Genomic DNA, 18,721 nt, shown 5'->3' with positions numbered 1-18,721 from the left:
GTGGTTCCACTTCTGCCTGAGGTTGTTGATGTTCTTGGCGACAGGGGAAAGAGATCAGGCTTTCAAAGGCTGTGATGGAGCCCGCAGGGCTTGTTTCTAGTCCCATTTATGTTCAAATTCTGTTCAGAATTAGAAGCGGCCCTCTATCTATATTATAGATTCTATAATGATAACTCTGAGGTAGAGTATCACCAACAATTCAGTTACTGTGGCAATGGATGCATTGCTAGAAGATTTGAAGATTGGGGCAGATTTCCTGGAGAAAATCAATCTTTGTGATTGCTGAGAGTTGATATCAACTTCTTAGCATGTAATTAAACAATTAATTAGCTCTTCCTGAAATTGCCCTGGGGATACCATCAAAACATCAGTTGGTCTGGAATTCAATATCCTGTATGCTCAGTGTATACATTTAGTTCTGCTATGTTACATCACTGCTGCAGGAGCTGCACTGGCTACCAATGTACCTCTGAGTGCAATCCAAAGTGCTGGACATGACTTTTAAAGTTGGTTATAGCTCAAGCGTATGACAAGTATGACACTGAGTTTTCCAAATAACCATAGTTTGTCTAACGTGGATGGCAAGACGACTAAGAGTCTCCAGCTTTCAGGTTAGTCAGGGAGTAATATCATATCTTCTCTTTGCAGCTCCCCTCCTTGGAAACAGCTGCCCTAAATTGAGTATGACAACCGCTCTCTTGATCTTCCTGAAGCCAGTAGAACCACAGGCATTTTCGTCTATATGAGTGCATTTTTCTTATGATTTGATTTTAGTCATATTATTGAATTTTGTATTATTTTAGTGCTTATTTTAATATCTGTAAACTTCCTGGAATCCACAAGGATAATCACGGTACAGAAATGGCATGAATGCATAAACAAACCAACATCTCCATGAAGTTCTTCTGATACCTGTGGTGGAACTGCTGGTTCTGGGAAAGGTGGAACTGCTGAAATTGTGAAATGTCCCTCATTAGACATTCACTACTCTACTAGTCCCAAGATCAAATGCAAAGCAATGTTCTCTAGCAGTAACTAAAAAGTTTCTATATTCTTGCTAGCAACTAGATTGGAATTTCTTTTGGTATTGGTGTTTAGATTTTGGTTTATAAATTCCTTAAAAACAGAAATATATAGTAAATCAGGTATGGAGTTTACTGCAGCAAAACAAATTACTGTACCATTCAATGATATAAAAATATTGTTATGTGCATATATTACCTTACATTGATGAACAATTCTCAAGGGTACAATGTGGCAGTTATTGCAATAATTAACCCATGAAATGGTCACAGGTATGTGGTTCATTGCACTACTCCCTCTCCAGCAATCTGCAGTCTTTCAGGTTTCTCCTATTTCAACTACATCCCAAGAGTTTCCATTGGGCCCTTGCAGAATGGAAAAGTGCAGTCCAGGGAGGTTTCAGAGAGATAAAAATATCTGCCCCACTAAAGGACATACTTATTTATTGTTTATTTATTGGTTCAATTTATATGCCGCCCTTCTCTGGAGACTCAGGGCGGCCTACAATGTGTTAAACAATAGCCTTCATACTTTTGAATATACCTGCTTAGTAGGGCTTTCGGGGGCCCCTAAGTGGTGTTCTTTTTTTATACAAAGTCAGTTTATTGCCCCCACAATCCGGGTCCTCATTTTACCTACCTCGAAAGGATGGAAGGCTGAGTCAACCTTGAGCCTGGTGAGATTCGAACTTGCAGTAATTGCAGGCAGCTGGTGCTACTTAATAGCACTTTAGTCTGCTGCGCCACCAAGGCTCTTTTTCATATGTAAATGATTGTGGTTTATTCCAGCTCTAATGATAAATAGGCTCAAACTAAAGTGCTTTGGCTGTGGATTGGTGATAGCAGGATTATAAAATTAAGCTTTTTAAAGTCACCTTTGCATTTAGGAAACACTGGTGGTGTCCCATCACAATGGATTACAAAAGCTGATTGGGAAGAATTTGCTGCCAGGACATATCCTGTTCTACAGGTGAGCTCAATAGAATGACCATGTTGCACAAATATATTTTCAGGTGCACCTATTTCATCTTTAACTTCTATCTTCTGGCTTTCCAATTCAGTCCTGGGGATCATACAGGGATCTGACATGAGAAAGAAAGGAAATTCTGTCAGGATCCAAATGCATCATATTATCATTGCAAAATCCTAATAGTAGAATTTAGCTTTCATCTACTAGCTACTTCACCTCAGATACAGAAATGAGATCGAATATAAAGGAGAGCTGATTCAGGCAAGCCCAATTAAATGAGAAAGAAGGCAGTGAACTTTAATGATTAGAAATGCTTATGAAAATTGAATGAAGATTTTCTTTTCTACTTACCAAGGCAAATTGGCACCTTTGTCCAGGTCCCATTGTTACAAAAAGATCTGTTCTGGCCTCCTATGGCATAATATGTTTGGCATCTGAATTCTACTGAAGAGCCAGATCTGTACTGCTTCTCAGATAAAGTAGTAATGTCTCCGTTCTCAGTCCTGGGTGGACCACTGCAGTTTTTTCCTCTCTCTATTACGTGGGAAAAAACCAATAGGCCAGGAAATGTTAGCTGGTTTTACTGACATTCCTTAAAATAACAATTACCAAAAAATGGTTTAAAAATATTAGTATTTTAAAGTAGAATTCTTTCATAATTTATAACTTACTTATTAAGTTAAGTATTTGTGAAATTCAAATAAAAACACAATCTACAACTCAATAGAGCACAAATGTACCCAAATGCTCATGACCTCTTTTTTTTTTCTTTTGCTATACATTGATACATAGAGCATCGATTGTGCTCTGTATTGATCAACATCTTGACAGAAATATATGATGTAATAGTATGTAGAAATAATCTCGGGACAAAAGGAAAAGAAATGCAGCCAAGGGAACCATCAAATAAAAGGCAACTTAGTCCTTGCCAGGAACAGTCAGGGCAAGTGGATAAGAAGAGACCCTCCCAGTTTCAAGGGCTGTAAAGGACACAGGGGGGAAGGAATGTACTTTAGGATTGCAGGATTCTATTAATGTAACTCTATAGAAAATTAGAATTAGCTAATCGGATCATTCATCCTGTCTGGGTCTATCTTGCAACACTGACACTCTCCATTAAAGAGAGTGATGTTTGTGTATCTATATTTTTCTTGACTGTACACCGCCTTGAGTCCTACGGGAGAAAGGCGGTATAGAAATATAATAAATAAATAATAAATAAATAACTGCATAATAATATCAGCATTATATAATTGCTCATTCCATTGGAAAAAAGTAAATTAATACACACAGGATCTGTAATGCTCTGGCCCTCTTATGTAGAGCCAGAGCATTTCCAACTTTATATTTTGTTGTTTCACTTATTTTAAACAACATGCTAACAATTTATCTGCTTATTCAATTTACATCACTTTCCGATTATTTTATAAATATGTTTCTTAGGAGAAATAGTTCTATCAGATTGAAAATGCATAAGATTTAGACTTCCACCTACAAATAACAATAGCAACTCACAGTGCTATTCACACTGCTTCACAGTGCTTTACAGACCTCTCTAAGCAGTTTACAGAGTCAGCATATTGCTCCCAACAATCTGGCTCCTCATTTTACCGACCTCAGAAGGATGGAAGGCTGAGTCAACGTTGAGCCGGTAAGAATCAGCAGAAATAGCCTGCAGTACTGAGCCAGGCTAAGATTCGATATTGGGATAAAACTCAAATATTAGAAATCCAAATCTTTGGTCAAGACAGAAGTGCCTCTCCCGTGCCAAGGTGCTGAGATGACAAACGGTATTTGACGTAGGTACAGAATTGTAAAAGGGCAAACTGACCCTAACCAGATACATTCTGTTGTTTAATGTTTATTGTACCCCAAATGTCATGTAGATTTCAGAGAGAAAATACTGTTTCCCTTACTGTCCTCTTTACTGCTTGTAAGGCGTCTTCTAGCCTCTTATCTCCTTTTGTTATGTCTTAAGCTCCGGAGCTGAAAACCTGAGCCTGTGGGAACAGGGCTGTTATGTCTTTCCTAGAGATAGATTAAAGGGTAGCTTCTACGTGTGAAATGCATCACTCTCTGTAATACTTTTGCCTTTAAACTGTATAAATACATGGCCAGAAGAAGCCATCGGCATTCAGACCCTTAGCTGTCTTTGGACTGTTTGAACCTTGCGCAAATAAACTCTTTCCTGCATTGAAGAGCTTGCCCAGTCCGTTATTTTGTCTACAACAGCTGGCGACTCCACCGGGACTAGGTGCAAGGCGATATTTCGCTGAGGACTGTTTCGACCCCTCGGGACCATCGGGAGGTCGCTCCTGAACATTCTCCAGGCGCCACGGAGATACATCTCCGGGAGACAGCCGCGATAACCCTGTGGGCCCGACGGTGCTCTGATCGAGTCCAAGAACCCTGGGTGCAGGAAAGGTGGTCTGAACAAATTCCTGGCCAGGAATCCACGGAGTGGGAGCGTTTTTAAGTGAGTATATTGTAAAAGAATTGTACCTGCTTCATTTGAAAGCAGAAGGAGGGAATTGATCACTCCCTCGGACTCGGGGTAGGCTACCCTAATGAAGTCCATGTCAGGTTGTGTGGGTGGTTAAGCCGTCGCATTTCTCATTAGTGGCTGTGAGTTTCCGGGGCTATGAGTCGACGGCATTGTGGTAGAAGGGATGGGGTTCAGAGCATGCCAAATACTCTGTTGGCATGCATGTTAAAAGGTTTTGACAAGTATTTTAGCAACCCTTCCTATCCGAAAGGATCAAAGGATCAATTAAAATTCTTATGTAAATATGTGTGGCCACAAAGGGAGATGGGCTGACCCCCTCCCCCTCAGGGATGGTTAAGGGAAGAAACAGTGGATAAGTTGTGGGGAGTGATTGCAGTGAATCAGGATAAATATCCTGATCAATTTCAATATATTGATCAATGGGTGAGAGCCCTGTTGAAAAAAGCTGAGGATTTATTGCAATGTAGGGCTGAAACAGTCGGGTTATGTGTATCTGAGCAGGCAGGAAAAGTAAGGGGGCTGCTGGAGGGAGCGGAGGAGGAAATCAGAGGCGCCTGCATTGAAGAGCTTGCCCAGTCCGTTATTTTGTCTACAACAGTACTGCATTTTAACCACTACACCACCATGGCCTTATAAATGACGATGAAGGGGCCGAGTGACAATTTTAAAAAATATCTTCTGAACTAATCTTTTGTAGGGCTACAAAAATTATAACAATCTGAAAATTCAATGTCTTCAAACAAAGAATAATAAAATATCCTTCATCACCCAAACCTATGGAATTATTAATTAAATAATAATACCAGTCAGATCAATATTAACATGACTATATGATTAATTCATCCAAGCAATTTCAAACAAAAGAGATTTTTTCATCATGCAAAATATGGGGCTACAACCTTTGCAATTTTTGAAACATATTCCTATGTCTACCAATATTATGCATATCTTCAACCATATGGAATCATAGTTCTTAGCTGAAGTTCAAGAGTTTGGGAAAATATCATAACATCCTTCCCCAATCTGATGTGCTTCAGGGTTCTTGTTTTAGATTACAACTACTAAAATTCTAATCAAGATGTGAATGATGTCATTGAAGAGTAAATCATGTTTAAAAGAATGGAACTTTAGAAGCAAATGTTCATGTTTGTTATATTAATTATTTTAATTAGTTATGATTCCAGAGGAATCCATCATATTGATAGCATGCTTACCGGAGATACATAAAGGCAAATCCATGTAACCATCAACACACTTTCTGACTGATGGAACCACGAGGACATATCCTTCATTGCACTGAAACTGCAGGCTATGATCACTTTGAATAAACTGAGCTTTTCTTTGATTCCCAAACACAAACAAGTTTTTTCTTGTTAGCTGTTGTCTTGTGATACTGCAGGGTGCTAAAAAAGAGAAAAGAAAGTAGATCTTCTCAAGGGAGGTAATTTATCCATTGGTTTCCCTCTGTTCCACTACCAAGAAAATCAACCCAGTTTACCAATAACAATGGTAAAAAATCAAATAAGCTAAGTTATACCACAATATTAATGATAATCAATGTGAGATTCCGCTATAGAAAGGACTGGCTTGTAGGAGATGATGTTGTTTCTTTCAAGCTAAGAACAAACAGCCCAATTCAGAATCTTCTGCAAAGACATTTTGAGTTGGCCAAGTTGTAATGGAACAAAATTTCAGACAGATGGAGTGTTGAAATATGATGCAAAACTTCTCAACTTATCTAAGCATAGAAGATTGGCTCTTGGATTCCTTTACTATTTTATTGTATTATTTTATTTTATTTTATTTTATTTTATATTTTATTTAATTTTATTTTATTTTTACAATTTTCTCTTTATTGAAGAGGTTAAAATACAAAATCCCAAAGGAACCAAAAAGAGACAAAACAAAGCCAGACACAAACATTTTAAAAAGAGGAAATAAAAAAAGGACAAAAACGTATATTATTCCCTTAGTTCAACACTGACAAATCTATTGCAACAATAAAAACTCCCCTCCCCTTGCAAAGCAGGTCCAAAATTTCTAAGCTTGTACATCTATTTGCAATCCAACTGACCTGTGATACAGTACATATATGATTTTTTTAAACAATTTAAACAACAGCAAAGCTAAAGTTCAAAACACTCTGTTAAAGTCTGTTTTGGTATTTACCACAAATCACCCTGGTCATTATCACTTGAGTCCAGCATCAAATACCTTTGTTTGGTTCTTATAATATAACCTTTCCTTAGGTTTTTAATTGGGAACTTTCCCAAAAATTGCATCTCATTTGCAAAGTTCACAAGTCTCTGTGTAAGGACCTGCACAGCTGGTCCCTCAGGAAAGCCTTGACTGTTTACTATATTGAGTTGAATCAAAAGAATTTTTACTGAGAGAAAGTGGTTGCAGTAAAGTCAGGCAGAATATGAAGGTCCCATGCAAAGCACAAAGCAATTCTTCCATTTTCCCAAAACCCAACCCCCCCCCCCGACCAGTTCACCAATGTGATGCCACAAAGATGTTTTGAGAATGGTAAGGTGCTAGGCAGGTAACAAGTCATTCTCAGGGCACGATTGCCTTGGAATCAAGCTGGAACCAGCTGTGAGGGAGTCTGCTCCAGCTCTGAAGACAATCCCCTTCCCTGGTTCCCAAGCAGTTTAGCAAAAGTGAAAGCATGCAAAAAATGTCAGCAAGCCTTCCTTCAACCAAATGGCAGGACATAATGGTGGACCTGACACTCTGTTGTAAATATCTCTGCAACATCCATTGATGATGTGGACAGGATTTTGGGGAGACTTAATGCGACCACATGTTTACTGGACCCGTGTCCCTCCTGGTTAGTACTGGCTTTCCGGGAGGTCACACGAGGCTGGCTCCAGGGAATTATCAACGCTTCATTGAGTGAGGGTCACTTCCCCGCTGCCTTGAAAGAGGCGGTGGTGAGGCCTCTCCTCAAGAAGCCCTCCCTGGACCCAGCAGTATTGGCTAACTACCGTCCTGTCTCCAACCTTTGCTTCGTGGAGAAGGTTGTTGAGAGTGTGGTCGCACGACAGTTTCCACAATTCCTGGAGGAAACGTTCTATCTAGATCTGTTCCAGTCGGGTTTCAGGCCTGGGCACAGCACGGAAACGGCATTGGTCACGTTGGTTGATGATCTCTGGAGGGCTCGGGACAGGGGTTGCTCCTCTGTTCTGGTCCTATTAGATCTCTCAGCGGCTTTTGATACCATCGACCATGGTCGATGGGAGGCACCGTGTTACGGTGGTTCTCCTCCTTTTTCTCCGACCGGTCGCAGTTTGTGTTGACAGGGGGGCAGAGGTCGACCTCGAGGCCTCTCATTTGTGGAGTGCCGCAAGGGTCGGTCCTCTCGCCCCTTCTGTTCAACATTTATGTGAAGCCGCTGGGCGAGATCATCCGTGGCTTTGGGGTGAGATACCACCAGTACGCTGATGACACCCAGCTGTACATCTCCACCCCAGGCCACCCCAGCGATGCCCTTGATGTGATGGCCCAGTGCCTGGAGGCTGTACGGATCTGGATGGGGAGGAACAGGCTCAAGCTCAACCCTTCCAAGACCGAGTGGCTGTGGTTCCCAGCATCCTGATATAGTCAGCTGACTCCATCGCTGACTATCGGGGACGAGTCTTTGGCCTCCGTGGGGAGGGCGTGCAATCTGGGTGTCCTCCTGGATACGCAGCTGTCCTTGGAGGAACATCTGACAGCTGTTGCCAGGGGGACCTTTTGTCAGGTTCACCTGATTCACCAGTTGCGCCCCTTTCTTGATCGGGATTCCATGTGCACAGTCACTCATGCCCTCGTCACCTCTCACCTGGACTACTGCAATGCTCTCTACATGGGGCTCCCCTTGAGGAGCACCCAGAGGCTCCAACTGGTCCAGAATGCAGCCGCACGGGTAATTACGAGAGCTGTATGGCGCTCCCGCATAACACCGCTCCTGCGCTAGCTGCACTGGCTCCCAGTGGTCTTCCAGGTGCACTTCAAGGTGTTGGTTACCACCTTTAAAGTGCTCCATGGCATAGGACCTAGTTATCTTCGAGACCGCCTTCTGCCACCGACGACCTCCCATTGACCCGTGTGCTCCCACAGAGAGGGCCTCCTCGGGGTGCCATCAGCCAAGCAATGCAGGCTGGTGACCCCCAGGGGGAGGGCCTTCTCTGTGGGGGCTCCCATCCTCTGGAATCAACTGCCCCTAGAGATAAGGAGAATCCAAGACCTCCGTGCCTTCCGCCGTGCCCTTAAAACTTTCCTTTTTCAACAAGCCGGGCTGGCCTAACAAATCCTTTTAAATGATTTTAAATTCGTTTGTCTTTTTAAATTTTGGGCCAAATTGAGATATTTCCTTTTAATCTGTTCTTAATTTATATATTATGTATTATGTATTTATGTGTTTTTACTTGGCTGTATACCGCCCTGAGTCCCTAGGGAGAAGGGTGCTATATAAATTTGAAGTAAAATAAATAAATAAATAAATGAATAATTCTCTTTAACAACACAATATTGCCCTTGCCACAAAGTCTAGTTCATCCTTCATCTTATCCATTGTCTCAGCATTTCTTACATTCATATTCTTTTTAATCTTTTCTGGCAAATCTAAATTTTTTTCAACCAAATACTTTCTTCTTCACATCTGACAGAAACTATGCACCTTCTACTGCATAGCTTCCAGATACCACAGAATTGATCTCCTCTGGGTCCCATCAGCTAAACAATGCCGGCTGGTGGGCCCATGGGGGAGGGCCTTCTCTGTGGCTGCCCCAGCTCTCTGGAACCAGTTACTTCCTGAGATCCTGACTACCCCACCCTATTGGCCTTCCAGAAAGCGGTGAAGACCTGTCTTTTCCGGTAGGCCTGGGGCTGTTGATCTTGCTGTTGCAATCTTGCGAGATCCGGCCATGAATGGTGTGCATGGGCTTTTAATGTTTTTAAAATGTTTTTATAATGTTTTTAAATAATTTTTCTATGTTTGCATTATTTTTGCTGTAAGCCGCCCAGAGTCCCTTGGGAGTTGGGCGGCATAGAAATGCGATAAATTAAATTAAATTAAATTGGGTTCCAAATCCTCAAATTGCAGATTGAGTACAATTGTTATTTCCTGCTTTTGGATCTCATCTTGAGTTTGCACAAACGTTATTGACCCATCAATTTTTTCATTATATTTTCAAATAAAACTTGTAAATTGGAGGACATTCTTTTTTCATTTCCTTCCCAAAAAATTATTTCATTTGAAAGCATGAAAAACACTTTTATTCTCTATTCAAGGACAAGAGAAGCAGATAAGTTGTAACAGCTTCCACATTGAAAGGTGCCCCCCCCCGCCCGCCTTCCAGGTTAAAGAAAGAGGAATTTTCCCCTCAAAAATTAAGAAATAAATAACAAATAATAGCTTAATATCTGTAATGAGGACAAGGAATAACATTGGGGAACTTGAGGAAAAGCTACTACCAGGATATCAGTCAGATACACTCCTTCTTTGAGGGAGATGGGCAGTTTAGAAATATGAAGAATGGATGGATGGATGGATGGATGGATGGGTGAGTGAGTGAGTCAGTGAGTGAATGAATGAGTGAGTGAGTGAGTGAATGAATCTGAGTCTTAGTCAGAAATGTTTCAGTGAAGATATTTTGTCCTCTGAATAATTTCTGGAGAAACTGTACCGAATTGTCTGATCTTCCATTATTTCACAGAGAGGTAGTCAGAGAGGATGTGATAATGCGATGAATTACCCACAAGGAGGGTGGGATCTAGTTTGTGTACTATTAATACAGAAGAAATGATAATGCAGGAATCTTTGCTGAATTAATCCTAATTGCTAGACTCAAATATTTTTCTTCTTCAGAAGTGTAACCATATGGACTCCATAGCAACAGAATTCACTTTCCTACCTCATTAGCCATTGATATTGTATCCATATGTAGCTGAATTCCACAGTTTCTCAGATTCCTGATAAGGGAGCCCAAGCTTCCAATTGAATATTATTTAATTATACCAGCTGGTTTGCTTGCTCATTCAAGCAAATCAGGAAAATGAAACACAGTTAAATTTTCCAGATTTCAAAAGAAAAAGCTGACACCAGGACAGTTTTGGCTTCAGTAAAATCTGGATCCTAATTCAAGCTAATTTATTTCTAAAAATGGCAGCTACTATTCTCCTATTGGATGAATTCAGCATTTTCTCCCAGGTCTAACTAGTCAAAGAAAGCATGATGGCTTACCCAAGCATTTTGGTGGATGAGGTGTCCATTTTTGTCCGTTACATTGAATCCATTCAGGTCCCTCCAAGACATAGGAAGGGTTGCACCTGTATTGCACTCGGTCATTTTCCAGGTATTTGGCTTTCTCAGCACTCACAATTTCCCCAAAGTCAATCTCATCTGGTTCTTCACATGCTGAAATTATATTTACATTTAAATTATCTTACCTGCTTTGACAAACTTGCACTTCCTATTTACCCTTATGAAATGCGAGCTAACAAATTTCCCTCCTAGAAAATTAGTTCCCATTTTTGTTGAAACTAGTAAACCAGTACCTGCTACACACTTAATCCACACTACAGATAGCGCTTGACTAATGACTCATTGTTTAATGACTTTCAAAGTTCCAAAGGGGACACTTACAACTTGGATATGAAATTCTGACAGTTGCCCACCCCAGTGGTGACATGATCACATTTTGGTCACTGGGAAACTGGGTTGCATTTATAATGTCCTTCAGTCACATGACACAGTGTTATGACAGTTTTGCCAAAAACTGGCACTGATTTCCAGTTTTTGGCAGACCCCAGCCCATAGCGAATCATTGCTTCTCTTAACAACTATGGATTTGTGTAATGACTACAGTAATTTGCTTAATGGCCAGTACAAAAACGTCATTAAATTGTCAAGTGAGTTGACCCACTTTAAGACCATAGCAAGTTATGACAGTGATGGGGAGGCTACAAGTGGGCCATAACTCAAGAACTGACTGTAATATGTTAGCTTTTCTTGCTAATGCCTAACCTAAGCAAATCTGGGCATAGGGAGGTAGAAAAAGGTTGTAAGGCTTTCAAAATTCCCCCCCCAAAGCATTCTCTTTGCCTGTTAATTCTGTGGAATTTTGTCCTTGCCAACACTTTGGTTTACCCTGGTTGGTCCTGGAGAAATCTTTCTGACTGTTTTATGTACTGGATTTTCATGATAAAACCTTTCTCAGTTGTAATCAACATATCTTCTTTTCCTGTATACTTCGTCAGCAACATCTGATCAAATTTTTTAATGCTGCCAACAGTTCCTTTCCTAGAGCTATTAAACCATTGCTTACTAGTATTACCCTTGATATTAATTTCTCAATACATATTACCTATAGTTCATTTCTTTTTATCACATCTAAATGCTGCCACACAGAATTTATTCTGTAGTTTTTAACACTCTGATGTTCTTCCCTTGTTCTTCTTTCTTTTCTTTCTTTTTTAGAAATACATAACATAATAGGGATCTAAGAGAATACAATAGAGGAATAATACAGAGAGAGAGAGAGAGAGAGAGAGAGAGAGAGAGAGAGAGGGAGAGAGAGAGAGAGAGAGAGAGAGAGATGCACACAAAGATATTATTAATAGTCAATTTTTATTGGCCAAGTGTGATTGGAAACACAAGGAATTTGTCTCGGTGCATATGCTCTCAATATATATAAAAGAAAAAATATGTTCATCAAGAATCATAAGGTACAACACTTAATGATAGTCTTAGGGTGCAAATAAGCAATCAGGAAACAATAAATATCAATATAAATCGTAAGGATACAAGCAACAAAGTTACAGGCATATTATCTATGTAGTTATTATCTGTTCTTCTATCTGTTATATAAAAAAAGGATCTATGTATGTATATATATATATGTATACAATCCAGCATAACTCTGGAATAGCTCAAGCAATTTTAACCAAACTTGCTACACAGATGACTTACTCTCTGGAAAAAAATACTGGGGGTGGGAGTAAGACACCCCTGGTTTGTTTGTGTGTGTGTGTGTGTGTGTGTGTGTGTGTGTGTGTTCCAACATAACTCTCAAATAGCTCAAGCAATTTTAATCAAACTTGCTACATAGATTACTTACTCCCTGGAAACGAACACTGTGGGGGGTAAGACATCCCTGGTGTGTGTGTGTGTGTGTGTGTGTGTGTGTGTGTGTGTTCCAATTACTGTATGTATCCTCTAGTAATTTAAACCAAACTTGGTATACAGATGACTTACACTCTGGAAAAAAATACTGTGGGAGTAAAACACCCCTAACACCCCTCGGTGTGTGTGTGTGTGTATCTTGTGTGTGTGTGTGTGTGTGTGTGTGTGTGTGTGTGTGTGTATCTGTGTGTTCCAGCATAACTCTGGAACACCTGGGCTGCTGAAAAGAAAAGGAATGAATTATATCTATAGTGTCAAATCACAGTACTTTTGATAGTGATTGTGTGTATTTTGGATTCAAGTTGTGTTAACATACAGCCTGTTGTGCCTTAAAATGGCTTCTAAGGTACATCACAATGGAGTTGCCATGATAATGGCTTCACAGTACTCCAGAAGGGGGCTCCTTCTGGTAAGGGGGATTGGTTCTTAAACAAACAAACAATAAACCTCCTAGGCCCTCAGCTGCAAGCAAAGAGGGCAAGTTGTCAGGGGAGGTGTCTGCTAATGCAGATAATCACCTCAAAGGCTGTTCCCTGCAGAATTTTTCCCAGGCTATTCGCCAGGGCAATTAGGTCTCTAATTCTCACCACAGTGAGTGATGGCTTTTCCTGTCTAATACAGGATTAGGATAATAAATACCCAGGCAACGCCGGGTTATCAGTTAATAGAGAATAAAGAATGCAAATAAAGAATGCAAATGTACATTTCAAATCAGCCATGCTTGGCAGAAACAAGGGAAGAAAATAATTGCAGAATAACTATTTCTAAGCCTTCACCTATCAAATTTGAAAGTAAGAGCCTGCTATGGGATAACGTTCACTCATTATTGTACTGATGTATTATCAGATAATTTTGCAATTATGGAGAAAGGAATGCCTTCTATGCTCTCTGTTGATTGAGGCCAGTTCCAGTTCTCCTCTTCTTTGACTTTTGTAACCATGAAAAAACATTGATAAATATATGATTGGCTTAAACGTTGGAATATTACTATGAATATCAGCAAATATAGTCTTAGCTTCAATGTCTACTGAAGTCAATATTATCCTCATCTTCTTGTGAAAGATATAATCCCTGTGAATTTAGACATCCACTGATTTCTTTGTGTTTATCCTGATATAAACCCAATGGAAATACATCTCTATAATTTCAAGCACTCTGATTTATGAAGCCTCATCTTACACTTGGTAATTTCTTGGGTATCATATCAAGTTGCCTATTAACTGAAACAAAGACCGTCAAAATGGGCATGTATTTATAATACTGATACAAAGTATCTTGCTATTCACAAATCAGTAGTTGAAAAACGTTGTATTTGAAAAGAGGACTGGAATTATAAATCCATGACATTATTAAAGAATCTGGTATTACAAATGTCAAGAAAACCACAAGAGAAAAATGAAATTGTTTGCGTTTTCTAAAAGTAACTGGTCCTTTAATGAATGCAGCAGACACTGTTTTCCCCTTGATTTCTCGTTGTCTTAACTTACCCTTTTGAGAAGAGAAGCCTGGCCAGAGAAGAAAAGCAGCAACCAGGAGCAGCCAGGCCTTCATAGCTCTTCAGGTAATTTCCCAACCACTAAAATTCAGTTCAGCAGTTTGGCTCTTTCAGCTGATTTCTCTGAGCTACTATCATCCCTTCCTCCTTTTTGCTTGTCGCTTTGCTTTTTGTTAGGAAAGCTGTGAAGAGGAAGCATTACTGGAGTAAGAATATGATCTTGATAGCTAAATGAGGACTTCATGTGAGCTTTGTGAACTTTGTGTTGCGGTGGGACAGCAAACAAATTAAGTAATAGTTCAACTTTTCAGGCAGTGCTGCCAACTCTTCAGAAGGAAAAAAAACCCTCCATTTTCATTCCAGTGTTGATCAATTCTGAACTTTCCCAAGGTCTTCAGTAGCAGCAGCTAACAACAAAATTATTATACATGATTTTTATGAAAAATTCTTGGCCATGGAAACCATTTTCTCATTCTTCCATGTCCTAACACTCTTATTTTTTATTGTAAATCTCCCAGAGTGACTGAGATGAAAAGGGCACTGTAGAAATTTGATAATAAATAAATTACATTTGATATCTGACATATCTATTTTATATTTATTATAACAATATTTAGAGAAATCTCAAGTTTACAGATAGCCAATTATTTTCTTAAATTACTCTGGAGTTTTACAATCTTCAGCAATGTGCAGTTAAACATTAGCCAATCACATAAGGGAAACTGTTGGTACAATTTGGTATCTGTTCTTTTTTCCCGGTTACTGCAGATCTAGGATTGGGTTGCACTTCAACAAATATCCAGAAGGTCAAATACTATCAACTCCTGGGGATAGAAGAGAGAACATAAGAGATTGCTTCCTTATCAGAAGGATACAAGATCTATCTTTCTCTTACTAATCAGGAAAATTCCCTTTTACAAGGATAAAATTGATTTGACTTTCATTTTCCTTTTTCCTTTTTTCTTTTTTAGAGAAAATATGTTGTCAATATTTTAAATTATTTTCTTAAATTCAAAACTCTCATTTTTTATAGATGTATAAGAAAAATTCTTTGCTGCAAATTCCATCTAACTTCTATGAAGAAAACCATATGTATATTATCTGTCTTATACAACCTGAATTGAGTCAAAAAAATCCCCTCACCTTGGGTCTTTAGTATTAACTGTTTTTCTCCCCTGGGAATAGAGTAGAGTAGAGTAGAGTAGAGTAGAGTAGAGTAGAGTAGAGTAGAGTAGAGTAGAGTAGAGTAGAGTAGAGAAGAATAGAATAGAGTAGAGTAGAGTAGAGTAGAGTAGAGTAGAGAAGAGTAGAGTAGAGTAGAGTAGAGTAGAGTAGAGTAGAGTAGAGTAGAGTAGAGTAGAGTAGAGTAGAGTAGAGTAGAGTAGAGTAGAATAGAATAGAATAGAATAGAATAGAATAGAATAGAATAGAATAGAATAGAATAGAATAGAATAGAATAGAATAGAATAGAATAGAATAGAATAGAATAGAATAGAATAGAACAGAACAGAACAACAGAACAGAATTCTTTCTTGGCCAAGTATGGTTCTTGGACACACAAGGAATTTGTCTCCAGTGCATAAGCTTTCAGTGTACATAGGAACAAAGTGATAAATCATAGATCATAAATCATAAGATATAACAACAATTGAAAAATCATAATATACAAGAAGTAGTAGTAGGAAAGATGAGAGATGAGAAAGGATGGGAAGATGACAAGGATAATAGCAATATAGCCTACTACATGGGTAAATATATTTTGGCCTAAGTCAGTGCTGTGGGAATTAGGTGTTTAACAGAGTGATTACATGGGGGAAAATCTATCTGTGTCTAATTGTTTTGGCATGCAATGCCCTATAGTTGCATCCAGATAGGAGAAGTTGAAACAGTTTATGTCCAGGATGCGAGCAGCCTGTACATTCTTTCTCAGCCTTCTTTCTATTTCTTGCAATATACTGGAATGCCTTCTAGATCCATCCCTGGAAATGCCTCTCATTGGTCCCAAACCAGATATGAGGTCATAGCCTTTATCCTAGAACAGGGCTGTCAAAGTCCTGGTCCGGGGGCCAGATGCATCACGCATTGGCCACTCCCACACCCAGTTTAGCAAAGGGGACAAAAGTCCTGATACATCACATGACGCTAATGTGATGACGTGAGTTTGACACCCCTGTCCTAGAAGTATTGTTGATTGAATCAAAACTGGAAGGGACACTATTAAGCCAAAAATAGGATTGACATCATAGTCCCTCCCTCAGAAATGAAGCTGATTGGCTCCAAACCCAGAAGCAATCCTTGTTGGCCTTGTTGAAATTCCTGTCATAGGCCCAAACCAAGAAGTAATAAAATATAGGCTCAATCTCTGAAGTAATGTCATAATCCAAACTAAGAGGTTCCTTTAATAATCCTTCCTCCCCACACATGTAGGCCTCCTACCCCATGTGTAGCACAACTCCCAATTTTAATGATAGGTGCCTGGTATTGTGCTCTTACTACAAGCTAACTGTTACCATATTCCTCTTCATTTAATTAACAGACTCATAGGCCTATTTTGTACAGAAAAAACAAAAGCATAGCATGTACATGCACATGCACATGTGTGTGGAGAGAGGAGGGGACAGAGGGAGAGAGAGAGAGTGATTAGCCGGTTTATACAGCATTTCCTGGAACATTATTTTACATTTCTAAAACTGAAGAAAACCCTATTTTACAAATACATGTGAGTATGCTCTTTATAAAATTATTCCATTCCTCCAGCAAAAGTGGGAGAAATTACTTCAGAATATTTATTTATTTTTGCTCAGTTTGCTTCAGTGGAATCTTGCCAGACTAAAGCATTAACCTCTATACTTATTAGATATTGCCTCTGAAAAGCTAGAAATGGTCCTTTTTCACTGTCTTCCTGCATATCAAAGATTCCAAGCTGACTTTGTTTCTTCCCTCCTTGGGAAGGATCTCCTCCCTCCTGCAACTCTAGATTACATTCCATCACATCACCTCCCTTTCTAAAAAATTGCTCCTTCCTCCATCTCCTCGTCTTCATTGAAGTTCCTCATGGGAATTAGTTAGTGGGGTACAGATGGGGTACAGATTGGTTAGTTGGAGTACAGGATTCAGATCCTCCACATCTGCCAAATCCTTCATGCCAGGTGCTCTTCCTGCAACACATATATCTATACATTTAGCAAATTTCTCTTTGCTTTTCCTGCTCTTCCTTGGGAAATAAAGGCTTGAAATCGAAGGCTGGACTTCACTGGCCTCAACATTCCCCTCCTGTGGTGGCCCCCTGTGTAATTAAACTTTTCACTCTAGCTCCTCTACTGCTTCTGGCTTAAGTGAGACAACAGGAATTTGGAAGGTGGTAGCTTCATATGTGGTATTAATTAACTGTGTATGTGGCAGTGGTGGGTTTCAAATTTTTTAACAACTGGTGGTTAATTGGGGTGTGGCTTGGTGGCTACATGCATAAGGATTACTCAGAGGGCTGAAAAAAGTTATTTCTGACCAGTCCTCGCACTTATGACCACCCTCACATTTATGCCCGTTGCAACATTCTTAGCAACCGTGTCACTCATTTCACAACTGCGGTGCTTCCCTTCACCATGGTGACAAGATAGGGTGCAAAACATAAAATGTGAGCACAGTTGTAAGTGCAAGGACTGGTCAAAATGTGAGGACCAGTCAAAAATAACTTTTTCAGCCCTCTGAGTACTCCCTATGCACAGAGGGGCTACCCAGAAGGCTGCAAAAAGTGATTTCTGACCAGTCTTCGTAGTTTTGACCGGACCTCACACTTATGACCGGTTATCTTATATGCCTGTAGCAGCATTCTTAACAACTGGGTCACTCATTTCACAACTGCGGTGTTTCATGTGACTGGGTGGGCGTGGCCAACTTGACATCACTTCTTTGCCCTAATTACAGTTTCCTGCAACAGCCGTAAGTGTGAAAAGTGGTCATAAGTCACTTTTTTCAGTGCCATTGTAACTTTGAATGGTCACTGAATGAACTGTTGTAAATCAAGGATTACCTGTACAAAAATACAAAAAGCTTCTTTGCATGCAAAAAGCTGCCCTAAATACCAATCATTAGATTAGAACTACCTGCAAACTGGAGTTACAAATCAGGCAGAGTGCCAGAGCACCTTGTGGAATTAAAATAATTAAAATGCAATGATAACTATCAGCAGCCAACTCTTGATCATAAAGTGAAACCCTTTAGTAGAGAGGTCATTTAAGCTCTCCAGAGTGAAGCAAAGGAGCAAACACAGTAGCTGTTGCTTGTTAAACCAATTACCAGAACAAATAGACATAGGAACTAGCCAGATTTCTGAAGCTGCTTCTTTTCAGGAACAGAGATTAACATTTTTCCTTCCAAACAACGCTGAATAGGGAAAATTATCCCATCAATAAACACAGGATTAAACATCACCAAGCACAGAATTAAACTTCACCAAAAAAACAGTTCTAGACCAAAAGTCAGAAAGGGTATGTAAAGTCACGTTTGAATGTCAATCTTTCTAGGTAGTAAAGAAGCCTTGCTGAATGTCACTCATGCA

General features: G+C 39.6%; 1 protein-coding gene across 1 annotated transcript in view; it reads right to left on the bottom strand.

Annotated features, from left to right (window-relative positions):
* The window catches only part of LOC148114678 (complement factor H-like), a 156,782-nt gene extending 142,395 nt beyond the window's left edge, over positions 1-14,387 (bottom strand). The window contains exons 1-5 of the mRNA XM_087890060.1: positions 14,156-14,387; positions 10,728-10,901; positions 5,713-5,901; positions 2,344-2,526; positions 1,898-2,104 (exon numbers count right to left, since the gene is read on the bottom strand). Of these exons, the coding sequence (XP_087746186.1) occupies positions 1,898-2,104; positions 2,344-2,526; positions 5,713-5,901; positions 10,728-10,901; positions 14,156-14,219 (817 nt within the window). The 5' untranslated portion in view covers positions 14,220-14,387. The remainder of the gene's footprint in view (positions 1-1,897; positions 2,105-2,343; positions 2,527-5,712; positions 5,902-10,727; positions 10,902-14,155) is intronic.
* Positions 14,388-18,721: the final 4,334 nt, after the last annotated feature.

This window comes from Pantherophis guttatus, chromosome 3, assembly GCF_059756535.1.
Source record: "Pantherophis guttatus breed Tessera chromosome 3, ASM5975653v1, whole genome shotgun sequence".
In the NCBI taxonomy this organism is placed as follows: domain Eukaryota; kingdom Metazoa; phylum Chordata; class Lepidosauria; order Squamata; family Colubridae; genus Pantherophis; species Pantherophis guttatus.
Note: the sequence above shows the minus strand (reverse complement) of the source record. Positions and strands in the feature narration are given on the sequence as shown.